This window comes from Diadema antillarum, unplaced genomic scaffold (genome assembly GCF_040938485.1).
Source record: "Diadema antillarum isolate AM-2024a unplaced genomic scaffold, OU_Dant_1.0 scf00000172, whole genome shotgun sequence".
NCBI classification, from domain to species: domain Eukaryota; kingdom Metazoa; phylum Echinodermata; class Echinoidea; order Diadematoida; family Diadematidae; genus Diadema; species Diadema antillarum.
Window position 1 is genome coordinate 2,074,121 of NW_027271061.1, and position 27,342 is coordinate 2,101,462.

Here is a 27,342-nt window from a genome sequence, read left to right on the forward strand (position 1 = left end):
TACAGCATGAAACTAATGCAAACCTCTGCATTCTGCAGATGATACAGTCATGAAACTCACTTGTGAATGAATAGCGAGAAAAAAAAAAAGAGGAAATCTTGTTTTTAGTGACTTTGAAAGCTAATAATGAGTCACTGCCCATTCCTATATGTGATTATATTTTGGATGAAAAATGTATCATCTTATGATTAGCTGAAAGAGCTTCATGTGACCGTATATATTTTCAACTATTTCATAATGTTGGCATGTTTCACACTCAGTGGTACAGTTGAACCTCTCTTATCCAGCCTCCCTTTATCCGGATCTCTCTAATATACGGACGCAATCTCGCCGTGATTTTTAAAAAAAAATAATTACGGGAGGAAAGGGGGATTCCCAACTCCTTGAGAACTCCTACACAAACACACATGAATTACATATACTTGATACATTTCTTAATAATTATTTAGGTAAATCTTCCCAAGAATTTATAAAAGAAAATGATTTCATTCTTGCAAACACAAACCTCTATTTTAGGGTCTGTTACTGAGTGTAACAATGAAAAGGTTGCAGTATACACATTACTACATGTGGTACTACAATGGGCTACATCAGTACATGTGTATGTATATGTACATAAAGCATTGAGTCTCCCGTATCCGGCCAAATCCCTTATCCGGATGAGCCCCGGTCCCGACTTGTCCGGATACGAGAGGTTCAACTGTATATTATTTGGAAAATGATGTTACTTTTTATGACGATATCCCAAATAATACACTATGATTTGTGAAATGATGTCATAGCTATACTTTTGATGAACAATCAACTCCCTCAAAAGGCAAGTATTCAGCGGCCATACGAGAGCTCGAATACCTGCCATGGGCAACTCTTGCAGTACCGTGGCTATCACGTTTTTCAATTTCACAGCACTGGCTCAGTCGCCAGTGGGCAGATACAAATTCTGTCCTGTTTATTTTTGTATAAAAGACATCAAACAAATGTTCTCTGCCTAATATATCGAATGTACAATTAAAACTTTGGGCCTCGGTGCCTCCAACACTATACTATACAGTACTATTCACTTTGGGCTGCACCCCTCAGTGAGTAGTCCTATTTTGGACTCACCTCTGCCCATAGTTTGAACTAGAAATTCTCAAGACAAGGTTTATTTGTGTACTATGATGATCTCCATGGTAAATCATGCACAAATTTTTGAGAAAGCTCCAGACAGCTGTGCAGTGGTGAACCTTTACATAGACCACGAGTACTACATCGGCCACTTGTACTTGCAGGCTGCCGCAGTGCGTCTACAGGCCTCGGTGCCTCACATAGTAATATTTACTGAGGGGCTTCGTCAGTTGTTTTGAACTTAACCAGGTGTTGCGGTACACAGGTGAATGGCCATGGTTATACTTGTAGGTGGTTTGGGGCATTGGCAACACATGAAATCTTGCTTGCAAAGTCTTCTCTTCCAATAAAATTACTGGAGAGAGGAGTTGACCCCAAATAAAGGAGTGGAAGTCTCTCTTTGGCCTTCATGATCTACTGTATACGCTGTTATTTTCGGAAAGAGGAGGTCACGGACATTTTCGCGTGTTGTTAAAATTTGCGGTCCAAATGTGATTCGCGAAATTCGCGAAAATTAAACCCTCGCAAAAATAACAGCTTGTACAGTATTCTGTATCCTACCAAGCAGACTCCCCATGTGTTTCTCATGCTTCGTGTATCACATCCCCACTCATACTTTTCTGTGTAGGGTGTGTACGAATGTTGTCATCGGCTTCAGCTTCATTGGGTTTGTCAGTTTTTCGTACAGTCTCCCTGGCTATTGTTTATATCAAATGTGACTTTGGAGTCCACCCTGGTCGTGTGATGGTGTCTGAAAACATGTTGTTAAGTTGTGCGATTTCTGTTATCACATTTTCAACACAGGATTCTAATTTGCCAAGGGATAAATGCTGAGATAACAGGAAAACATGAAAGTTGCATCACAGATGTTGTTTTTTCAAAGGTCTTGACAGAATCTTGGACTTTGTTCCCAGTGATGTTGAGATGTGCAGTACAAAAAATCTTGTGACCACTCTATGAGGTGATAGTAGGAAACAAAAAAAAATGTGTGTCTCTAGTTCTGAACAGCTTATGTTTGCATTAAAAGCTCTAGAGATGAGGACTTATAATGAAGTCTCAGGTGCTGAAACGTGAAGATAAAAGTGAAATATGTAACAAAAAAAGATGGCCACATGGAAGATGGTCGTAATTAATTGCAGCATCATGAGAAAAGTTTCAGGCTTCTTGACTTTCTGGTTTCGTAATGACACTATGTACTGTCAGTGTATGTAAATCCGAGTTCTGAAAGAAGCTTGTATATAGCACAGTTTGCTGTCAAAATTATTGGTGGATTGCCTCAAGCACCACTTACTGTAAGATCAAGCAAACAAAAGACACACACACACAAAAAAATGCAGGATTGGTCTTTTTGTGTTTTGTACATAGATTTTACTTCTCAACATGGTAATTCATGCTACTGTACATACATGTCTTCCCACGTTCATACATGTGGGACTAATGCTGATAGCTATCCAAAGTACTGACTAATCAGAAATAAATGATTCGACATAGAACAATTGTAATGTATGCTTGTATCAAGCGTCATCATTTGTCACCATTCAATGAAATGAAAAAAAAAAGCAACACCAGCCTTCCCTAACGGTGATAGACTGAATGAGAGGAAGTGGTTGGAACAGTGCACTCCCGTTATAATGAACACGGTTAAAACGAAATTCCGTTTACAACGAAGTAAAAATTCAGGCCACAACATAATCGGCTCTTTGTTGTTGTTGTTGTTTTTTTTTGTTTTGTTAGATTATAAAGAAATTTTGATATAACGAAAGAAAACTGCCGGTCCCAAAGACTTCGTCATAGTGGGAGTCCACTGTAGTGTGGAATATATGGTGAGAGATGATGAGGTCGGAGTAGATGAGGAAATGGACGGCAGCATGGGCCAATAATATACAAATGATGCACAGGATCGTGCATGTTTCACAATTGTAAATACCCTCGAGTACGCTACATCTCCACTAATGCCACGAAATAATCCTGTGCATCATTTGTTTTATAAAATGGGTCGAAAACTAACAGCATTTTTCACGTACCTTTGTGGGTCAATACCAGTCAGCTACATATAGCACTCGCCGATGTTCGTCCCAAACATTTACGCACGTCGCACTCGGAAATCCCGCACATATAAGTTCTGTACGTATAAGAGTATACATACACCACACATGTTATGCACACAAGAAAGGCCGGCCGGCAGCCCGAACTAGAAGTTGTTTACAGGATTGACAGCGGGTATAGTAGCGCGCGACGCACTTGTAACAACTGATTGAGTGCGCACTGCTAGTGTAAATATTGTGACGTCAGGCCGAGCATGTTAGTGAGAAATTGATGCACGCACACGTGACTCATTTCAGCGCTTCCAATTGGCTACATTCTTGAACCCATTTTATAAATAGAAACTAATGATTAGGTAGCCTGTACGATGAGGTTTACGGCTAGAGATAGGGTAATAGTATTGCTGTTTAGGCTGTTTCAATGCATGCATGGGGTTTATACACCCATTCAGATGTGTGGATGAACTGACTGATGAAGGCCGTAGGGTGCCTGTCAAGTGGGTTTATATCTGGATTTGTGGATAAATAAAAAATAGATACATACGTGGATAGAATTATAGACGGATGGATAGATAGATAGGATGTTCGATAAATAGGTAAGTTAGTAGGTAGATCAGATATTACTTAAACTGTGTGACATGCAGATGACTTTGTTAATAAGAATCACACACACACACACAAAAAAGATAAATGGAACATGCTTTACTCTTATGAAGGTCCTCATTCGGAACATGAAAAATAGAATGACTCAATGCAGGCAATGCTCACCAGGGCTCCATTTCATGATAAGTTGCCATAGCAACTCTTGCTGTAATGCCAAGTGTCATGGCAATGACAGGAACCCTACTTCCTGATTGGCTGTTGCTATGGATAGTTGCCATTCTAGCAAGAATTGCTATTACAGTACTCTCCGCGTAATTGGGTATCGCTTAAACGGGTATTCCGTTTAATTGGGTAGTAATGTCAAAATCAGTTCCAATGCACATTAAAATTACCTGATAATCGGGTTGCCTCTCCACATAATTGGGTAAATATTTCTCTTCTAATCTAATTTCTACCCACATTTTATCGCAGATATAACACTTTAAGGAATCATGAATGTCAAATTTCCCACGGCTTGTCGCATTCTCTGCTTATAATTTGCAAAGAAGATCGATCATTTGGGGAGTGATTAAACATGAAAACACACTTACCAACTTGCCACACGTAAACAAACATTACACATGCAGCTGGCACTCACAATTGCATAGACAGACAGGAGTTGAACACACTTGCGCTCCTCTCGCTCCGCAACAGCATTCAAAATATGTGAAGTTTGCAACGAAAATCAGGCCACGAACCAGCTCCATAATTTTGCTTTTCTCTAGTCACTTCTCGGAAAGCAACCTGATGTTCTACGTGACTAGTGCACGCAAAGAGACGTGTTCATTTCGGAAAACACCTGCGTGTTAGCGAGGAGTCTATAGTGAAATGACAATTTTTTTTTGAAGACATATTTGTCCATAAAAAGAGTGTAAATTATTGCTTGTGACTGAGCAAGTGTAATGTAGGCCTATGTATAATGTGCCGTGCAAGCACGCGTGTTAAGCACACAGTGTAGGTGTCTGGTGCAGTGTACAATACATGTACATACACATTGTGTGTGCCAATTGTGAATGAGACGTGTTCTTCTGTTAACGGGTACTCCACTTAATCGGGTAAGAAACGCTCTGCCCTAGCCTACCTGATTATGCGGAGAGTACTGTATAACATCTCGTAAGAAGGGAGACGCAGTGCTGTGTTCTAGAAAGGGAAGACTCCTGCCGATGCTGCTTCATAATACACATACAAGTGTGTCCTGATTTCATGGGAGAAACAATATGCGTGGATGTGTGTGTATGTGCATACATCTGTTATGTATTTGAAACTGGGTTTGTGTGTGTGTGTGTGTGTGTGTGTGTGTGTGTGTGTGTGTGTGTGTGTATAGAACAGAGATGACTGAAACATGTATGATGCAAACTTACATAATTTACATAATATACACATAAAGATATAAGGAATGATAATTGTTGTGCAAAAACTTATTCTACACACACAGTATCAGCTTTATTGTTAAGATACACTTGTGAGGCAAGTACAGTGAACATATGGGAAAAAACAAGCATATACTAGACTTTTTTTTTTCATTCAGTATTTATTGGTAAAAAAGCAAATGCCATTTACAGCAAAGAATAAAAAAGAATCAAGCGAATTACAGAATCACATAATAGAAAAGTGCAGCAAAACAAAGTGGATACTTAAGATATCACATATCAAATATGACAAAAATACCTTGTAGAAAAAGTATACAGTTCAAATTGTTAACCAGCATAAAGTATTTAATGTTATTACTGGCTTGATTTTGATTTTTAATCGAGTTTGATTTGAGAACTTGAGAATTCAGGCAATCACTGCCACGTAGTAAACAGAAAATAAAAATCCTTCACCAGTATATAAAAAGACATGAATTGCATGTGTGAGGATTTTTATGCCTCCGCCACGAAGTGGTGCTGGAGGCATTATTTTGTTTATTCATTTTTTGAGGGGGAGGGGGTGAGTTGGGGGCAAGTTCTGTCTTCAAAGAACAAAAAAAAAAACACTCACTAAGCAATGTTTTACAGCTATAGCTTATTTCTGAAATTCCATGTGTCAATATTGATTGCTGGGAAAGAACCTCACTATGAAAACAGAAAATTACTGAGGGGAAAAAACAAACAAACATTGAATTTCTTTTTTCTCATCATCGCCAACATGTTCTCGACATGTCCCTGATATGATACATTCCTTTCATTTTATGCTTCTTCCATTGGACATATGGATTATGTTTTGCTAAAGGGGTGCAGTATTATATGCACACACACACACACACACACACACATTTATATTTGTTATATAAACATGAACACTTCATTCGCTTAACATACTTAAATATACTCAATTTATCCCACCTTTTGTGCATTTTCCCATTAAAATATTAATTCAAAGAACACATCAGATACAGGGGCGGATCCAGGAATTCTGTAAAGGGGGGGGGGGGGGCGTGACTAATATTTCTGGTGGCACTTCCGGGTTTCATTTCATTTTTTTTCTTTTTATTTCTTTTGTTTTTCACGCAAAATAAAGGGGGGGGGGGGCGTGCACCAATTGCGCCCCCCTCTGGATCCGCCACTGAGATATGACAAATGATAATACCTATACACAAAGGTATGTGCTTTTGCTTTTTCAAATGATTGCACACCGTTTCAACTTCTTACGAAATGACTGAAAGGGATGGTATAGTTTTTGTTTAGATGGGGCTTCAGGTTTCCAACTTTTTTTTGCAAGAAAATAAATAACCTTTTATGAATATAAAAAAGCATTAGTGCTCAGAGGAATTCAAAGTTCATTTGATGAAAATTTGTTTGAAATGGCCAAAATACAATACAAAGGGATCCCAATAAAAGGTGTGACCCCCTTTTATTAGGATCACTTTGTTTCACTTTGTTTTTGGATGTCTCGGCAATTTCAAAACCGATATTTATCCAAGAAACTTTGAATTCCTCTCAGAATTGTATGCTCTGTAACGTGTCATGAGTGGCTTCTTAGTATCTCTCAAAAAGTTTCAAGCTCAATCCTCATCTCCACCAATATACAATACATCCTTTTAGAATGTCGCAAACTAGATGAGCTTTTAGTGGCTTGATGCAGAAAAGGAGTCGAGTTCAGGGGGGTGTTCCATCAAGTTAGTCAGCGCTGACAAATTGTCAGTCTCTGACAATCACCATAGTAACAGTCAGTGACCAGAGCATCTCAGCCAATCAAAACCAAGGATTTTGCTGAAATTGTCAGCGCTGACTAGATTGATGAAACACCCCCCTGGACTAGCTTACTATAGGCCTAATTATGAGTCACACCCAAACCGTCTAACAACTCAGGACCTGACCACTGGCATACACACATCCAGTTTCACAAAACGGAGATTATTCAAATTCATTAAATTCTTCTATCGAGTTGTTTTTATTGCAACTGATTGACGAATTGCCCTACATCGACGTAAATAAGCACTGAATTGATCAGTGTTTTAGTAGCAGCCATGACCAAAGAAATCATGGGCGTACATACGCGGGCAGGTCGTAGGTTCGAATCCTACCAGAGTGTGTATGCTCATGATTTCTTTTGCCATGGTTGCTAATAAAACACTGATCAATTCAGTGCTTATTTACGTCGATGTAAGACAAGACGTCAATCAGTTGCAATATGAACGAAGATTATTCAGAATTGTCCGCTGCGAATAATGAGAAAAGCCATCGAACAGTTGACGGCAACGCCTGCGGCGTAAGCCAAGCTTCGGGACGGCTGGCGGAGCGGCGTCAGGTACGCCACCGTGTGAAAGAACCTGGAGAGGGCGAAGGCGCGAAAATGGAGGGACGCTGCGTTGAACGACGGTTGCGTGGCAACGTAAAGAAGACCGAGAACTGCAAATGGGACGACGTTCTCGAGGTCGTTTAGATGACATCTTTGTGAATAAAAGTTGATAGGAAACATGGTGATTAGTCTTTAGACTTTATATCATTGCACATTCATTTCTTTTTAAAAAAATCTAGCTTCATAATAAAATCACATTTGGTACGTCTGGGAGATTCTACAAGGACGAAGTACAACGTACATTCATGATCGTCTCAGACTTTGATAGATAATCCATTTGTATATTATGGGATGTGAAATGTCACATCTTTTCAGTAAAACAAAACAAAACAAAACACATACACTGGTGTTAAAATAAGAGTAACAAAGCCTCGATAAAGCTAGCTGAATTTTGTAGCAGATATACATGTATTAATCATTATGTATTACATGTATTGATCGAGTGGCGTATTGCAATAACGGTAACACAACAATATACTTAGTAAATGATATGGATGGTAGAACATTATCCGTCAGACTTGATTTGTTTTTCTATACCCTGTCGTTATGAACAAGCGCATCTAATGTTTTACTGGTGGTGGTTTGGACGGGTTGCGTCCAAAAAGGGGCAGAAAAGAATCAGTGGTGCAACGATTAGAACATAAAGAAAGAAATATTCGAATTTATAATTGTAATTCTTATAATTCCAAGATTCACTACAATATGGCACACACGTACCTTTGGCCATGCTGCTGCCACCTTATGAAATACAGTGCACTTCCGTTATAACGAACACGGTTATAACGAAATTTCGTTATAACGAAGTAAAATTTCTGGTCCCAAGATTATTGCCACATAAGTCTATCAGTCTATGGTTAAAAAAAAAAAAAATCGCTTATAACGAACACGATTATAGCGAAATTTTCGATATAACGAAGTCTTTTCCGAGCACCACCGACAAAGAAAAACAAAAGAGATGTGCTCCGTTATAACGAAATGCGGATCGCTTTCGTAAATGCGGAGCGGAACAAGCATTTCCAGTCTATGAGCGAACGATTCAATGACATCTGTACTGTGTGTTCGCTCCGTAACTTGCGTTATTGTAATACAATGATCTGAAATTGAATAAGGTTCGTTTTATTGTTCAGAAGGCACTTATTACAAAAACAAAAAACAAACAAACAAACAAAAAAAAGTTCTAATACACCTCAATGTCCGTTAGTTCGGAAATATAATAGGGTTTTTGTTATTACGAACACGTTGGCGTTATACCAAAGGTTCGTTGTTCATAAGGTTCGTTAATCCGACAAAGAAATAGGATTCTTATTACGACCGGTTCGTTAATCCGAGTGATATAGGAATTCCAAACGTTCGTTAATCGGAACATTAAAAAAAGTTTCGTTAATCCAAAAGTGAAAAAGGTGACTCCACTAACGAAACTTAGGAATTGCAAACCTTATAATCGTCTTTAAAAGATAACTGAACCTTCGAAATAACTAACCTTTCTCATTTTTGTGATTAACAAACCTTCTTCGGAATAACGAACCTTTTATTTTCATGTTTGGATTGAAAAACCTTCGGAGCAACGAACTTTTGGAAAAGTGAACTTTTCTTATTTTATGATATACAATGACCTTCGAATGACGAACATCATTTCATTTTCCGATCAACGAACCTTCGGAAAACGAACAATATATTAATATCTAAATTATGAACTTTTGGAACAACGAATCTTCGGAAGAGCGAAGCTTCAAATGAACAAACCTTCGGAATCCCGGGAACGGCGAAACTTCGGACTAAGGAGCCTTCGAAGTAACGAACTTTTGTAAAAAAAAAAAAAAAAAAAAAAAAAAAGAACGGTTGGCATAGCGAATTGTCATTTTCTGTACGGGTGTGACAATACAAAAAAAAAAAACAACTTTGTATTTTCTCTTTTAAGTGTAATATTCAATAAAATTAAAAAGGTAGCATCCCATCTCACATAGCTTTCCAGTGTATGATGAGTATTCAACAAACATTACATGATATATGCGTGGTTTGCTTGTTTTCGTTATATTGTATTTGTTCGGTTATAATGAAATTTCGTTATGACGAAGGGAAACTGCCGGTTCCAAGCATTTCGTTATAACGGGAGTGCACTGTAACTTACCTTCAGCTATAAAAAATTGTTCTTCATCAGATTCTTTTAAAAGCAGTCTAAAAATTCACCTGTTTAAGGCCTCCTTTTGATTACTAATTATTTTGAATTTTGTATGTTCTTTATCTCCTTCACTTTCTCTTCCTTCCGCGCCTAGAGCACTCTATTAGGAGAGTTGATTTGGCGCTATATAGGCCTAAACCGTATCAATTATTATTATTATTATTATTATTATTATCACCATTATTATTATTATCATTACTATTATTACTATTACTATTATTATTATTATTATTATTATCGTTATTATTATTATTATTATCATTATTTACCAGACAATAAAGGTCACATTTACCCGGATATTCTATTTTGAACATGTGTATAATTTACTGGTTACTTCTTCATTTGCTATTAGCCTTTTTGTCCTTATAACATATCCACCAAACATCTCGCCTTGATGTTCATCGAAGCCATGATTCTCTCAATAATACCCATTCATTCAATTCACATTTCCAATAATTCACGCACGGTTAATCTCTCGAAATCATAATAACCTCTGAATTCTCAGCAAGGACGGGTCGTTAAGAATAGGCCTCAACCTCTCTCTTTCCTCCCCGACAAACGCCAAGTCTTCCCAGTTTGCAAACACCTGCAAAGACAACCAGCAGACATCGTGGTCAAAGACGTTTAAAAGAGTTACGAAGTCAAGTATAACAAAGAGGCATGTATAAGAGCAGCTTTAATATAGCATGAGATGTACAAGCCACGCTATTGCTTCATTCTCTGTAACTCATCATTAGATACTGGCGCGATTCTAAGGATCTGTTTGCCGGTGTGGTAGTCGCGTAAAAATACGTGTAGTGCAAAACAAAACAAAATAAAAACACAAGTCCCAAAAAGGCGTGGAAAGATGTTAATTTACGATGGTTTCAGTTTAAAGTAGTTAATAGAATTTTGTATACAAATAAGATGTTGAATAGAATTGGGTTGGGTGAAAGAAAAGAATGTTCGTTTAGTAATGTTTATGTTGAGACTTTAATTCCTTTTTTGAGTGATTGTCAATATGTTGATAAATTGTGGGTTGAAGTAAGAGAATGGATTAATGCCAGCGCGGGGTTAGAAATAACATTTACGACGGAAAATAGATTATATGGTTTTGGGGTATTACAATTCGGCATTGAATTGTATTACTATATGCTTGTATATAACGTGAGATATGAAATTTATGTTTGTAAAATATTAAGAATTATACCTCGTTTTGGTTTATGTAAAGACATTATAAGGGAATATTATGATAAAGAAAAAAATTGTTGCAAGAAATAAACGTAAGTTACAAGTGTTTAAAAAAAACACCAATGTGTCTGTTTAGACACCTGTTTTCTTAATATGTATTATGACGGTCTGAGTCACGATCGATACTTTTTTGGCTTTTTCAAAGTATTTTATTTGAAAGATTATATTATTTGAAATATTATGATATATTATGTGTTTAAATGAATATGTTTGATGTAGAATAATACATATCTCAGTGGGGGGGGGGGGGGAGGGGGGAGGGGAGGGGGGTGGTAGTTATCTTCAAATCTCTGTAATGAAATCTTGGGATTTATTGGCCGAGAACCAATGTCGATCAAACACAAATCACAGAACATAGAACCCTCTTGGAATGCTAACCTATACTCTCTTATGCATGATATAGGTGTACTACAAATATTCTGTCAATAAAAGTCGATTTTACCCTTTCTGTTGAACATCATTGAAACGTTCTTTATCCCCATAGGCCCTATACAATTGTATTTTGATGTGTATTACAATCACGTTACCTTGCATGAAACCAAATTCAAAATTGATAAATTCAATGCATCTAGCTTTATACAAAGAAAAAATTTGCCGAATGCAAACCCTTTAATGTTATGGTTAATTCTTCATTATACATTAATCGGTACGTTTTGTCATTACAAATAATTATGTTACTCTTTATATTTATTGAGAGGGAGAGCTAGACAGCAAGAGATAAGCTCCGTCTTAACGGACCATGCACAAAACGCTGGGTTACTAGCAGCAGGGTAACACCCAGATAAGATGGTCATACTCGAGTAAGATTACGTCAGCAACACCGACGGTGATGGACAGCCTCCGAGTAGCTTCCGAGTAACCCCGAGGTAAATCTAGTCCATGTAGACTTATCCGGGTAAGCTGCCTGTTAAGACGTTCGCAAGGTAAGAGGGCCAGTGTACGTCATGTGACCATGCAGCGCTGCCTTATAGGGCTCACACCCGTAAATACAATGGAATGTCCCAGATCCCTTCACAAATTCGTACCAAAGATACCAAAATAAAAGAAGAAAAAAATTAATTAAAAATCAATGATGTAGTTTGGCAAAAAACTGAATAGCTGTAGATATTGAGTATGAATTCCTCTACAAATCGCATTTTGGTTGGAAGATGAAAGCTTTTCTGGTGGAATTTGAGGGGACTATATTTCATTGGGTACGTGTACGGAAAATGGGTGATTTTTTGAGTGACAAGAACTCGTAGTCTGGCTTTGCGGCCCCCTGCACAGAATTTGAACTGAATAATCCACCCTGAAAATTTGATGGATGAAAGGGTATATCTAACTTATCCAGGTTAGTGAAGCTGAAACACCTCATTTCTCCCAGCTATTTTACAGAATTTTTTGAAATTTGATTTTTAACACACATCCCTATGGGGAAATATTTATGGGTGTGAGCCCTATAGAGGATGCATGCAATGCACACAAGTCTATGGGAAGTGTTCATCCCATACAAACTCTGCTGATTTATGTTGATCTATTGTGTCAGATCTCTTCCCCCCCCCCCCCTCCCCCTTCCCCTTCCTACCACCCCCTACCTCTCTCCTCTACACCCCCCCCCCCCCAACTCTGTTTGGCTACAATTTGTTTTCTTATTATGTTGTTGTGGTATAGATAGATCTTTGTACATAGCAGTCATCAGTATCACACAACTTTGAATGACTGTGTTATTTTAATGTATTTCTTTGTTTGGCCACCACTGAAACAGGTCAAAATTGATAAAGTTAGTCTGTTTGACAAAACAAAGTCTTTTCAAGTATTTTGTAGGCAATAATGTGATGATGACACCCCCATAATCAAAGATTACTGCCTGCATCTAGGTATTCATCTTATGAAGAACTGATCAACACTACATTTTTATTTTAAAAAAAAACTCAAAGGGTGTGAGTTTCAAAAGTTTCCCTTTGAGAAGCTTTATAACCCTTGAATGTGTAATTTCCCATATGATGTAGGTGCAAATACCATCAAAAACACATTTATGATGTTTAAAAGTCAAATGAGAAATATGACCTCCACTACAGGGCTCACACCCGTAAATACAATGGAATGTCCCAGACCCCTTCACAAATTCGTACCAAAGATACCAAAATAAAAGAAGAAAAAAATTAATTAAAAATCAATGATGTAGTTTGCAAAAAAACTGAATAGCTGTAGATATTGAGTATGAATTCCTCTACAAATTGCATTTTGGTTGGAAGATGAAAGCTTTTCTGGTGGAATTTGAGGGGACTATATTTCATTGGGTACGTGTACGGAAAATGGATGATTTTTTGAGTGACAAGAACTCGTAGTCTGGCTTTGCGGCCCCCTGCACAGAATTTGAACTGAATAATCCACCCTGAAAATTTGATGGATGAAAGGGTAGTTATCCAGGTTAGTGAAGCTGAAACACCTCATATCTCCCAGCTATTTTACAGAATTTTTTGAAATTTGATTTTTAACACGCATTCCTATGGGGAAATATTTATGGGTGTGAGCCCTATACGCTGCGATGTAAATCCTGTGAACTTTCCTTAACTCTTTATGTGCCATGTTCGCACGTCCCACTCAGTCGACGGCGTGCCAACTTCGCATATTCCGCTCAAACCCACTAATCTGCTTAAACCGATCGATAAATCACCTAATCCCGCGGTACAATGAAACCTTTTCTCGCGCTTTTGTTCCTTTTATACATACAGCTTGCATTCTATGTGGTGATTGACTATCAAGCGGTGTTCCCAACTATATTTGCGTGTATATTCTAAGTTTCTCTCACGGTTTCATGTGCAAAAGTCAAACCCACTAATCTGCTTAAACCGATCGATAAATCACATAATCCCGCGGTACAATGCAAGCTTTTCTCGCGCTTTTGTTCCTTTTATACATACAGCTTGCATTCTATGTGGTGATTGACTATCAAGCGGTGTTCCCAACTATATTTGCGTGTATATTCTAAGTTTCTCTCACGGTTTCATGTGCAAAAGTCATGCCTTGACAGTAATGTAGCAACTGGTCATTAAAAAAATAAATAGACATAGATATGTCATACAATTCATATCAAAGCAAAGCTTGGCATTCTTCTTCAACTTTGCTCACTATTATAAAGTTGCGTTCTGATTGTAAAATATGTTGCTGATTTATGATTTATTCTTTATTTTCTAATCGGATGATGAAGGAAAGAGAAATATAATTCGTTTGCACGGTAAACTTGTTTTTAAGGAAAACAGTACACTGTAATTCAAACGCCTCTGTAGATAAAAGATCATGCCTTTACCAGTGTAGGAGAGAGCGGGTGAGTTGGGTCGCGGGTCAAGTGGGACACGTTCTCTGAATCAAAAACTGTTTAACCAATCAGCGATTGGCTTATATCTACAATAAGCCCCTAGCACCCATACATCACACTAAGAAAGCCACGCAGTTCGGCAAGTTATAAATATGTATAAATTGCTATTGAAAATTTTCCCCATTTTTTTTTAAATTCAGGTTAATTAACCTGTTGTCTTTGTATTCATGATTTCTAGGGCACAATTTAAGCTGGTGGTGAGCCTTATTAATATGCAACTAATATAACTATTTTTTTGACAAATGCCTGCATGGTTACTGAGTAGTCCTACATTATGTATATGTCATGTGCGGGACAGTTGGGACAACGTGTCCCGTTTGTCCTTCATAATACCACTACATGTATTTGGAATTCATACAAAACAAACAGACATCTTATATCAAGATGAAAGTTGAATCAAACAATATTTATTTCCCAAATTCACAGTTGATGTACTCCGAAAAGAAATGCAAAGACCAATAAAGATAATGGAGATACAGCAGGACTAAGTTTATATTTATTATCTACTGGGCATAATTTGTTCAGGAAACAAAAGCAGATCAGAATTTTAAACATGTTGGTCAAACTTGTTTTGTTGAAATAAAGATCATTTTAAAGCATGTTTGACTGTTTTCATGACCAATGTTTCATTACGCCTTCCAACTTTGACATTTCTATAGGATGTCCACCTTTACCCCCACCGTCCCATTTATCCCTTGCCGTTGTCCCACTTTACCCACGGGTGGGTCAAATTCTCCCCCAAAATAGGGTTTTTTTTTCTTTTCATTAACTGCAGGAAATTGAGAACAGTGCCACCCCCAGCTTATGGCTCTTTATGTAACCTACCATATGAATCTTCGTGCAAGCCCGAAAGGAAATGTAATAATCTCTTCTATAAAAAGATATAAGAAGAAAATCGGCGAACTTGAAATAATGCCCCACTTCTCCCCGCTCTCCCCTACACACTACACGTCACATTTGCACAATTACCTCAACAAAATGATTTCACTGACGCTTATCAAAGAGCAAATTAAGTCTTTTCTGTGGTTACACCATCTCTGTATATGAATCGGATATATATATATAATATATATATATATATATATAATATATATATATATATATATATATGTAATATTTGACTATATATAATTATATATATATGTAATATTTGACTATATATATATATATATATATATATATATATATATATATATAATATTTCTGGATTTAATTGATCAGATCGAAAACATTTAGCTTTTTCATAAATCACATGACATACATTTTTGACATCACAAAACAAACATTTGATAGCATTCAGTGATAGTAAAATTACCAGGCGTCTGATCTTTTCTTCTTTTTTTATTGGACTATACTCTCTAACACACTTTAACACCAATAACTGTAGAATCGTATACACAGAAAACGAGGGAAAAGAAAGAAAAAAAATAGCCTTCAATGGAAACACTAAATATTACCAAAAACAAGACAAAACAAACCAAAGGCGCAAGAACACACACTACAATCTTGAAGAAAAAAAACCCAGAAAAAACAAAACAAAACAAAGGTACTATTCACCTAGCTCATTTATGCACTCTCTGTAACTTCCTCTCTACAATAACATACAATCGGGTATATGCTCTCAGTATAATCATACTGAAGTGTATTACGAGGGTATAGGCCTACATGACTGTGTACAAGAAACAACCATATACAATTTACAATTTACTGTCACTATTTAGGAGAAGAAGCACTAAGTCCTTACATACATACGCACACACACAATAATAATAACCCTTATGGAACATACGGTCACACGGTGATGTTTATTTGAAATTGCCCCAATTTCACACACACACACAAAATGCAGTTGATATTAGTACAGAAAACTTTCAACAATTGGGTTACTTAGGACATTAAGGGTAAGGGTAAGGAGGTTAAAGCTGCTATACCATGGAGCTACAATTCTCTTGTAGCTTCGGCTTCTACCAACCTTTAGGGGTTTTATGTTGTTGTTGTTGTTTTCTGCTGGCTAGCTTTCGTCCACTCCTGTGGAATTCCTTAAGCCAAATGTCAAGTGCTTACACCGTTTTCTTTTCTTTACTTCCTGCTTGTTTCCTGATCACTGGACCGAAGGTCGATGATAACAATTATTGTATCCCGAATCCATAATGAGTGTGGGTATAATCATCTTGAGTGTCCATCTGGATGAAGAAAATCAATTCAGCCCGAACTCAATGGGGTCGGGATACAATACCGCTCCAAGCACATTGTGGGACCTTTTTCACTGAGCTCAAAGACTAAAATACTACGTTCAATTCAATTGGTTTTCATTGATTCTGGCGACAGTTGTCTGATTAATCAATCTTGAGAAGTTATGTACTAAGTAGGACTGAGCTATATACAGAGACTCCAACCCCAAGCACCTTCTGATCTGGAGATTCTCCCGCCTGAAACCCTTAGCAAACGGGAGACTCCAACTTGATGTGTGCGAAGCGCGAAATTCCCAGGGTTCTAGATGCTCTCTGGTGCTATCTAAGGCTTACTTTTTCAACATACGATAGAAATAAGTAAGAAATCCTTTCCAACAGGAGACAAAGAGCCAGGGCGGGAGAAATTAAATCTCAAACGGGAGAACGGGAGATTTTGCAAATATGGGTTTTTGGCGGGAGATCTCCCGTCGAAAACGGGAGAGTTGGAGTCTCTGTATATATCACTATAATAAGCCATTTGTGAACGATTATCTGGGGGTATTTCATAAAGCATTTTGCCCCACAACGTTGTTGGACAAATTTGTTGTCAGCCGATCAGATGCAAGGATTTCTATAGCTTTTAACAGTTTGTCAGACGAAACATCTGACAAAACGCTTCATGAAATGATAAGTTGGGACAGACCAGCTCTTGCTGGTTAATACGTGCTTAGTTTGCAGGCACAAACCCTTGTTAATCGTAATGGAGTCTGCGCCAAGACTATTATATGAGCCACTTCGGCACTGTCCCATAAGCCCTGTGTTGTAGAGAGGCTGCTGCAGTGCAGGGGGTGCGTGTATTAGTCTTGGCACATGCAGACTCCTAATACGACCAACAAGGGTTTGTGCCTGCAAACTAATACGTGCTATCCAGCCATCTTGCCAGATGGAAAATGAAAATAATACAAACAGACAAAGACCTGTACAGCGTGTTCACAAAGGAATCGTTGTTCATCTGCATTATGATTATGTTATGTCACGCATCATGGCACTTAATTGCTTTGGTAACGCGAATTGGCCACTGAGGCGAGTGACAAAGTGCATTGACTATGCGTCATGTGATTTGCCGTTGGGTGTTGCAAGTAAATTTTTTCAATTTGTTAATCGCAATTAAATATATAACCTTATTGAATAGACTGAAATCATTTCATGTGTTCATATGTTGATAAAAAATAACTCCGAGACAACATAGTAACAGATACATAATCATCGATTTTGGACATGAAAAAGAGGGGTTATGGAATGATTATGAAAGTTATAAAAAATTCCATAATTCGTCTTCACCAGAGAAGCAATTAACGATATCACTAGTCGTATCAAATTGGATTATGGCACACTAACAACTACAAAAACAGATCTACAAATCCCCTGCCTAACATTGTCTATAAACGTGTAATCTTTGCTGGGTTTTTGCTGATTTAAAGCTCAAACAGAACTGTATGTGGATCAAATGCATGCAGCAATATTAGTAAAACGAATCAGCAAAAGCCCGAAAAAATTGGACAATCTATCAAAAGTCTTGAATTCTAAAGCTTTGATGCCTCCATCGCTGGATGAGAGAACTACCATACCATTGACTGCAGTTTGAAGTATGAAGAACAATATGAACAGATACACAGAAAATTCAATACATTATGCACTTCTCCAACATAATGAAAAAGCACTTGACTTCCTTTTTTTCGGGAACAAGAGGAATTATAAATTATTACCCTTGACACAATTATGTCAGTATAACAAGTCGAAGGAATTGTGTACTTTTCAAGAAAAATTTAAATTTCAAATTGTCTTACTATTTCAAGTATATGCATACATTCAGCCATTTCCAATGAAAGGAGAAATGATGCTAATGAAAATTTTTATTCAGATACCGCAAGCGGGTTCTAGGTTCCTCTTCCATGTGCACAATCATAAAAGGATATACACTTACTATATACTATATATACTATATTACTATTATACATTTACTATCTGTAATAGTACAGCATATGCCACAAATAATGTATGTCCATACATTTATGTATAGTAGGAAAGATAACTAAAGCAACACAAAAGATATCATCTAACATTAAAAAAATATATCACACATCGTCTTCCCACGATACTATCTGCCTCAAAAAGAGGTCCACGACATTTTCGTATTTAGAGTTTCCAATAAATTTGCTAAATCCTTATTATGGGGCCTGTAATACTCCTGCAACTTATTTCTGACGGTTATATCTATGTCTGGATGCTCCCTCCCTTTTGCTTTGCCCATGCATAATTTGAACGGACTCGACAAACACATAAACCCTTTATTGGCATCAAAGTAAAAGTTTTCCGACGAAAAGTAAGGTTCAATGCCCAAAAACTGTTCCACCTTCTGTAGTGCTGGAACTGGATCTACAACGAAGGCCTCACCGTCAAGCACCAGGAATTGGTGCGCTGGAAAGAGTTCCAACCACTGGCGTAGTAGCTTGGCGTACAATCCAGAGAACACTAACCGGTTCTCCTCGCGAACACTTCCATCCGGATTGAGTACCGATTCCTCGAATGTTGATAGGATATTGTACAATGATTCATTGGCTGTGAGTACAGCGTGCGACCCACCTGGTGTTGTGCTGTTCACATATATAAGGTGCACGTAGTTTGATATCGCGCGTTTGAGCGGGTCTCGAAGGATGATGATGATTTTAGTCTTGGGCAGGATTGCTTTAAGCTTTCGGCCGTACATCACCTTTAGAAAATATCCTGCAGTCTTCTCGATCGGTGTTTGCTGAGCCGTGGAGTATGGCATCATTTCCTGGTATCCCTCTAGAGGATTCTTCATCCTGTTCAGGATGTGGAGCTCGTCTCTTGGAAACGCAAGCTCTGGGTGAAGACTGAGGTAAAATTTTAGCGCACTCGTGCCGCTCTTCATCGAGCCCGGAATAATAGCAGCCGGTGGGCGCCGTTCGCAGTTGCGCTTTTCAAAAAGCGTTTTGTCGATTCGTCTGTACTTCAGAACTTGGTTTGAGTCTTGCAAGTGAACGCAATAGCATCCATGGTCCATTTCATTATCGCGACAGTGCTGACTGACATTTACGCCATATTTCACTCGTGGGGCTCTACGATCTTGACTGATTACTGGGGCGAGATCACGGCTGTCACATATGGGTTTGATTGACTCGAATTTGATGGTAATGATGACCATCAAAGAGCAGGCAGGCAGGATGAATAGAAGGAAGGCGCGTTGGAATTTACTCGTCATTGTCTAAGGACAACAACTCAATGTGCCATACCAACAGGTTGTAGATTTCTAAATGCAAATCGAGTCAAACGTCACATACTGGAGGACTGGCCGTAACTCCAAACTTCATGTTTCAGACCGTCGATTGTTCGTTGACGAAATTTCTCAAATACTGAATACCAACTGTCGCGCGGTGTGTAATGGTATCTTTCCACGAAAGTAATCCATATCTCCTTCAAGTCAGAAAATCAAGACGTAAGTCAGGGATCAGCCAATCAGAGACTTGCGTTTAGCCCAAACCTTAGTGCTAAATGAACAGGGTACTGGACTGTACAGACACACGACGCAAACGGGCGCAGGAGTATAGATTGTTCCTTCCTCAGCTATACCGCCTAGTGAATCTTGTCAGCTTCTTTTGAAATTCTCGGATCTCAGGCAACTGATATTCCGTCTAAAGATCGCAAACTATTTCTTTATTATTTCGAGGCAATGTTTTATCTTGATTATGTCAAATCAAAAACTAGTGACGTCAACACAATTAATATCAGATTTGAGCTTGTAAGGGCTTGCAAATACTAACTCCTCCGAAATGGTTGTCGATTAAAAACCCTTCGGCATTAAAACAATTCTCCACATTTCTGTTGAATCTGTAAAAACGCTTTGTCATTTTAGATAATTTTACTAGTCCTACTTATAATCATTACTTATAATGTATAAGGTATATCAACAAGTTTGCTCAATCAAATCGATGCTGAACCATTTGATTGCATATTTTACCCCGTAACACTGGTGTATAACACTGAAATATAACCATTGAAGTGTTAAAGATGGAGTGGAAACGAATTCTCTACTTTAAAGTCTTAATTGCTCGACACCGCCGAAAAGCTATATGCGCTGCATACTATCGTTGATCGGTCTATCGATCATGTTTTGGTTCTAAAGCATCAATAGATAACCTTTAAATACCTATATAGAGCTTTAAAGGGGTCATCCCACGAGACCGACTCCAACGAGTTATACGGCCCATGAGTTCAACATCGAAAAAAAAAAATCCAAGAGTTATTCTGGCTACAAGTCATACAGCCAATGAGTTGGACGCTGAGCACCACCCCTCCCCCCCCCCAAAAAAAAAAAAAAAAAAAAAAACTGAGTTGGACAATAGGCAAAGATAACGGCCCACAAGACCGATATTACATCACTAGGCTTAATATGTCGGTCTCCTGTGCCTTTTTGATGACATGAAGCAGAAATGTTGGTACCTTTAGCTGCGAGGGGAGAAATATTGAAAAAGAAGCGTTGGAAATGAGATCATTTGAACCTGTTCAACAAACAGCCGAGGATCACCAATATCAATTATTTGAAATCATCGATTGACTCGTGCTGTTACCAGAGTACTGCAAAAAAAGTATTTAAGCTTATGTTTGAATTATAATATCCGGGTGTTCGTTGTATTTCTGTATTGAAAAGATTTGTGTGTGTGTCTATGTGTGTGTGTGTGTGTGTGTGTGTATTTTGCAGTACTTGTTTGGGTACTAAGTATATGGAACATTACCACTCTCATATTATATTCGGCTATAATTAAGATTGAAATGAATTTCCCCTTCAAAAGACAAGTAAGATCATTAACTGGACCAAAGAAAAAAAAAACATGAGAAAGCAATGAAATATATCATAGAACAGCCATTTGCATGTGCTAGGATTGAATGCATTAGTTATGTAATAAAATATCCTGTGGCAAAATTGAATACTATTATCTAGCTTTAGGGGGCTACAGCGAAGTTGGTTGCACTATCTACGAGTTCGTACGCCGATTGACATACACGTACTTTAATGCCGAGTGACGATTGGATTTCAGTTGCTCTTCAGCGAATATAAATGACGATTGGGGACTTTAGCTGCTCTATCCACGAAATCGAATGATTATAATTACTTCGTAACACGTACTATAGGCCTACTAGCTTGCCAACTTGTTACATTGAATGACCTATAAATACATACTTGTTGCGTGCGCAAAATTGATCGGGAAAACTTAGTCGACTACCAGTACCACACCAACCAGCAGATCCTAGAATCGCGCCATCTATTGACCAGCAAGCAAAGAATACATCTACAACCTGACTAAAACGTTTCATGCGATGCTTCATTTGCTTAATAAAGTAGCAGTGAAAATGTGCCCTCAGAACTGACAAGTTTACAGCTTAAAAATCCACGGATGTTTGCGCTTGAAAACCTGCTGTCTATAATGTAGTGGGCCGGTTACTTGATGGTTGATTTCACAGATCCCCCAATAACCTCATAACAAATTACTCTATCGGATATACTCAACTTCTCTAATATCGATCAATTTACATTTCTGAATCATCTTCGACGCTTTATCATTGTCTAGGATCGGACGTTAAACCGTCATCGAAATTAAACCATTATAAGTCCATGCAGATGCAATGATTTAACGTAGTACCTTTATTTTCCCTACGGAATGTATTTCGATAATCATACCAATCATACCAAGATTAGGAATTCATGTTTCCGCTTGCGTCTGTTTGGTCGAAAAGTTAGGAACGAATTTCGACCAAATTCTTTTTGTGGTAAGAAGAACAGGTAATGATTTTTTGGTGGTGTTCAAATCGTTGTTCGGATCCTGGGGCTTTTTGAGGGTACGTGCGTGCGCAGTTCCCCATGGCGTAAGTGACCCTGTAGCCTGCGAAGAGATTTCCGCTCTCCCAGTGTGTCTAATTTAAATATAAATTTTCAAGCATCAGTAACTTTTGTTGTTACATCGGAAGCAAATGCAGACAAGCTATCAGGTTGTCTGGACGACCAGAGGATGAACCTTCATTGTAATGACATGTATAAATATAGATACGACACTAAATCGGACATAATATAGAAGGGGAAGGTTGCCGTACAGGCTCTAGCTCTCCATTAGTGAGTGCTTACAATATCTATTAAGTTTGGTCGGAGGGCAGTTCATAGTTAGCAACATCATTTCTCAATTACGACATACACGTGTCGTATAAGGCCTACATACGAAATCAATTGAGCACTGCAGTTCGTTTCGAACATTCTACTTTCCTTCATTGTGGAATCATGAATGAATTATCAAGCCAATTTTACTATCCTACAAAGATTAATAACAAATAAGTTTTACAAGGTGTTGACCAGATCATCTACCCCCTTACAAAGTTGGACATTGAGATGAGACAGTTTATTGAAGTTTTCTTGTTTATTCAATTAATATTTTAACTTCTCCGTGGCTACCATCTGAGACGTATAGATAGAAATGCTATATATACATTAATGCTCCTAGAAAATATTACCGGTCCAGATAACGGCAGGACGCAGTGTCCTTAAATGCCAACGATACATGCTTTCCAATGTTCAATGGACTTCAATTATTGTGCAGATCGTCTCGTTCCACTTTGCGAATGAGCAGAAGGTCTCAAGTTGAACCAACAGGCATTTAGGTTTGTAAAATCACTAATTTTTCTGCGACGTTCGCGTTTCTGTGATGTTGTGGCTTTCTATATGTGATCCGTGTAATTGCAAATGCCCTCGTGAGTATATCATTGACCTATATTATAGGCCCTATATGCAGTTCACTAATTTTCGTCGTATCAAGTGAAATAAAACGGACCGAATCAATGATATATTATACCTATCGAAATAACTGGAAAGTGAAATATAAAACTATATAGCAGCGAGGAATTCAGAGGTAGGGTACATCATTGTATAGGGAATACTGACCTATCCTGGTGGCTCAAACATTATTTTGCACTAATATTGTCTTTGTACCAATCAATAGGAATGATGTTAGTAAAAGAAGCCATTACTTCTCCAATTAACATAATAGTTATTTTGACCGATATGAAGAATTCATTATGAATGACTTCATACCGTTCTGTACTAACACGTTATCTTTTTCCATTTATAAAAGCAAGCTTACACACAAAGAGGTCATTCAATTACAGCTTCCATAATTTGGCTGCTTCTCCTATTTATCGATAAAAATAACAACATTCCTTTCGTGTTTTAGAACTCATACAGCGTTTGATAAAGTGATTTTCATTTCCATACTTTCTAATGACCATTGGATCGTCCAAACGAAATTTGCAAAAATATAAACAATATCTTCAAATACCTTGAATACTGGCAAAATCGGATTTTCTTTCTTCATTATCTACATAATGTTTTCTTTCTTTTTTTATCACGCCAAAACTAAAGGGAAAGAGGATAGAGTTTCAGGGTAATTGGTCTGTTTCACAGTAAGGTGCCCTCGAACCAGGGGGGAAGGAATTGTGAAGTAATGGACAAATTAAACTAAAACGCCACAGTGCCATTTACTAATGTTTTCCTAATAGTTTCTTGGTGTTCAGGGTAATAACCCTCAATTACTACCTGGGGAACGTATGCGCTTCCTTACCCGAAAGGAAAATTAAACTGCAGTGTAGCTGAACATCAACCATATGTACAATGCAATTAAGTTACCATGGAGCTGCGTTGTTGTAGCTCCATGATTACCAAACAACATAAATCATTAAACATTAAAGTGACAGTGAAAAGAGTGCTAATTGAATGAACTCATAGTTTGTGCCTTCAGAATTTTGCGGGTAACTTTATCTTAGGTTTCTCAAGTTTAATCAAAGTTGATTTTGATAAATGAATTACGTATATCAAACAATAATCTACTGGGTACATAGACTTCATGAAAAGCGGACAGAAGTTAAGGCAATATGTTAATATCTTAACTATAGGCTTGTCTCCAGACTCTCCTATTATGGAGTAGCTTGCACACGATCATACATTCCATTTGTTTCATGCTAAAACCCCTATAATGAATAGAATAATTCATGGTTCGCATTCAATATTTGCAATTTTGAAGTGATCCTAGAAACTCAACTCAATTCCAATTCGTTTAGTTACGACGCATTTTAAATTGGATTGTACTGGCAAAATAATTGATAAAAACGCTTTGATATGCACAAACCAAATAAGGGAGGAGTTTGAGGTAATTGAACGGAATTGCTCTCGGCCGAGAAGGTGGTCAGGCGTAAATTCTCTACCATCAATTCTACAGTCTGAACGGTTTTGTAACAGTGATATTTAGTAAATCTGTTGACATAATAATGATCTCGTAGTTTAGTTTCCTAGAAGGAATCGGGTCACTTGGGTTCATGACGTCATCAGTTCATCCGATCTGCAGTGTATGTGAATATAATGGATATCTCTTATAATATTTTGCAGCACGGTGTGAAATTCTCACCTTCCACAACTTTTCAGTTTCTTGTCCCGTTCAGAAGAAATGTCGTTCACTGTTAATGTTGTTTTAAGCTTATTTACCTATTCGTTGGCTGTGGAGTGTAGTTCATGATTACATAATAATTATGTTTTATTATATCTTCATACATTTTGATAACGCCCTTTCCTATAGCCTACGCTTAAGACACGTATCATTGATAACACACTAACACACACACACACACACACACACACACACACACACACACACACACACACAGGCCGACTAAATGCAAAACAGACATACACACAAAGCCAGACCTTAACCACCACTCCGCCATGACCAAGTTCTACTTTTGTATAGTAGGCTCACGGGTAGTGTGAGACAGCTGTGGGGAACTGCATTAAGATATTGTTCAAAAACATTACCATTGTAACTGTCTGCTACCATTTCGATTATCGATAATAATGAACAGTACTTGCACTGCCAGCAAATTACAATACATTGCCTTGTAATTTGCTAATAGTACCAACGCGGACTTCCTTTGAATGTACGTAATCGGAGCGTGGCTGCCTATACTTTTGTGGCGTGTATGCTCGGTGTTACAAGGCAGATGGAATCTTTATTGTATTTTTCAGTCTGGGCGCGACGACATAAATATGGCTGGAATTTACAGCAGTGGGTGGTTAATAAGGGCTACTTTTAAATCCGCCCACTTCTGGACATGCACTGCTGAAGTCAAAGACCTCTGTGTTGTATATAGGGTCTACGTGGCCGTGGGTTTGACTCCCTGTGTGTTAACAGCATTGGTGCGCTTTTGCAATGGCAGTGATTTTAGGTTAAAAATGTACATAACCCTTAAGTTATACACATACAATTTCTGACACTACTATACTACATGATGTTCAACAACACCAAATAAACTTCTTTTTCATTGTCGGCTTTGGCGATCAGTACTGTTGGCGATAAATGTGTTTGAGAGGTGAAAGCGATTTCTTCCCGATGGCTCTCTATTCTAAAGCATCAGTACAAACAAAAGAAAAAAAACTGTATATTTTGAAATAAACACAGTATAGAAATAAAAGTCACAATCATATTCATATTACATACGTTTCACCTAGCCCAATCTCTCGCACGAAAGAGTTCCTGAGTAACTTGCGGTCAGATACGACACGGATACATGTCATGATGCGTCCCCCCACCCCCTCATTTCCTCTCGGTGAAGGACATGGCCGACATGGCCGATAATCATGGTATGATGGGGAAAACAAAAGTCACGAAACAAAAATTCAACCAAACCTTTCGCTGAAGCCGATATTTGGATGTCCACAGCGCTACAGCCATCATTTTCAGGACAACGATAGTGACGTAGGTAGCATATAATCTGAATATCTCGTTTTCCAGGGTGTAAACATCAGTTGAAGGCGCCATTACTTTTTCCTGGATTCCCTACCGCGTCCCTGCTCAACAATTCAACTGCTCTCCACTCCGACTTACGCCAAGTTCACTCACTAACTCGATGGTTCCATCTGCTAGGCCGAGAGGAGGAAGGCGTAACGAGATGAGAGCGATAACAGATCTCGCTCTAAAGAGTCCATACCACAGAAACCTCTCTTATTTACAAAAATGTACCATTTCCCTTGCAATGAGAACTCCTCATGCGTAGGATAGTGTGTGGGCGTGTACTTGCACAGCTGTACTGTGTTTTGGTAACAGTAAAAAAAAATGTCAACAACCAAAATTTAATTCACCCGCGACTTGACCTGAGTTGACCGACGAGGGCGCCAATATTCCCCGAGTTGTCCGATCGATTTATTTCAGTGACCGCATTCAAGATGCCTCCTTTAGCATGACACAGTCATCATACAATTCTTATTTCCCGTCTCCATGGGGACAAGATGAGTGTCTTCTTAATCTGTTGACTGTAATATTCATTGTTTTTCCCTCAGGACTGCAAGACTGCTACATGACTATGTTCTAAAAGCGATTACGTTTTTTTTCTCCTCACACAAACACACACACACACATGCATATATACATTGTATATGTATATATATATATATACACATTTTAAATAAGTATAAACTTTTCTGTACATGTACTCCTTTCCAGCATCTCTAAGGCAATGTGTTAGAGCCATACATTGCGAGTTTATTATCTTTTTTCACGGTTTGGGTGAGACCCGTAGATTAGATACCCATGCACGTGAAGACGCATTTTAAATTGATCCTAAAGAGTTGCTAGCCGAGATATCGTTATGGGACATGATAGGGCCTACACTGGACAAACATAATTATGGTCGGAGGGGTTAACCAAGAGATGTTTCTCTTTGACT

At 38.1% G+C, this 27,342-nt stretch overlaps 2 protein-coding genes across 2 annotated transcripts; both read right to left on the bottom strand.

The window, feature by feature from the left end:
- Positions 1-7,418: 7,418 nt before the first annotated feature.
- LOC139722834 (microsomal glutathione S-transferase 1-like) lies at positions 7,419-26,438 on the bottom strand. Its single transcript, XM_071634129.1, has 3 exons — positions 26,307-26,438; positions 10,242-10,336; positions 7,419-7,662 (listed from the first exon to the last, which is right to left on the bottom strand). Exons 1-3 carry the CDS (start codon positions 26,436-26,438, stop codon positions 7,419-7,421), a joined length of 471 nt encoding a protein of 156 aa, XP_071490230.1.
- On the bottom strand, positions 18,677-19,792 carry LOC139722806 (heparan sulfate glucosamine 3-O-sulfotransferase 1-like). Its single transcript, XM_071634097.1, has one exon. The coding sequence runs from the start codon at positions 19,790-19,792 to the stop codon at positions 18,677-18,679; it is 1,116 nt and encodes a 371-aa protein (XP_071490198.1).
- Positions 26,439-27,342: the final 904 nt, after the last annotated feature.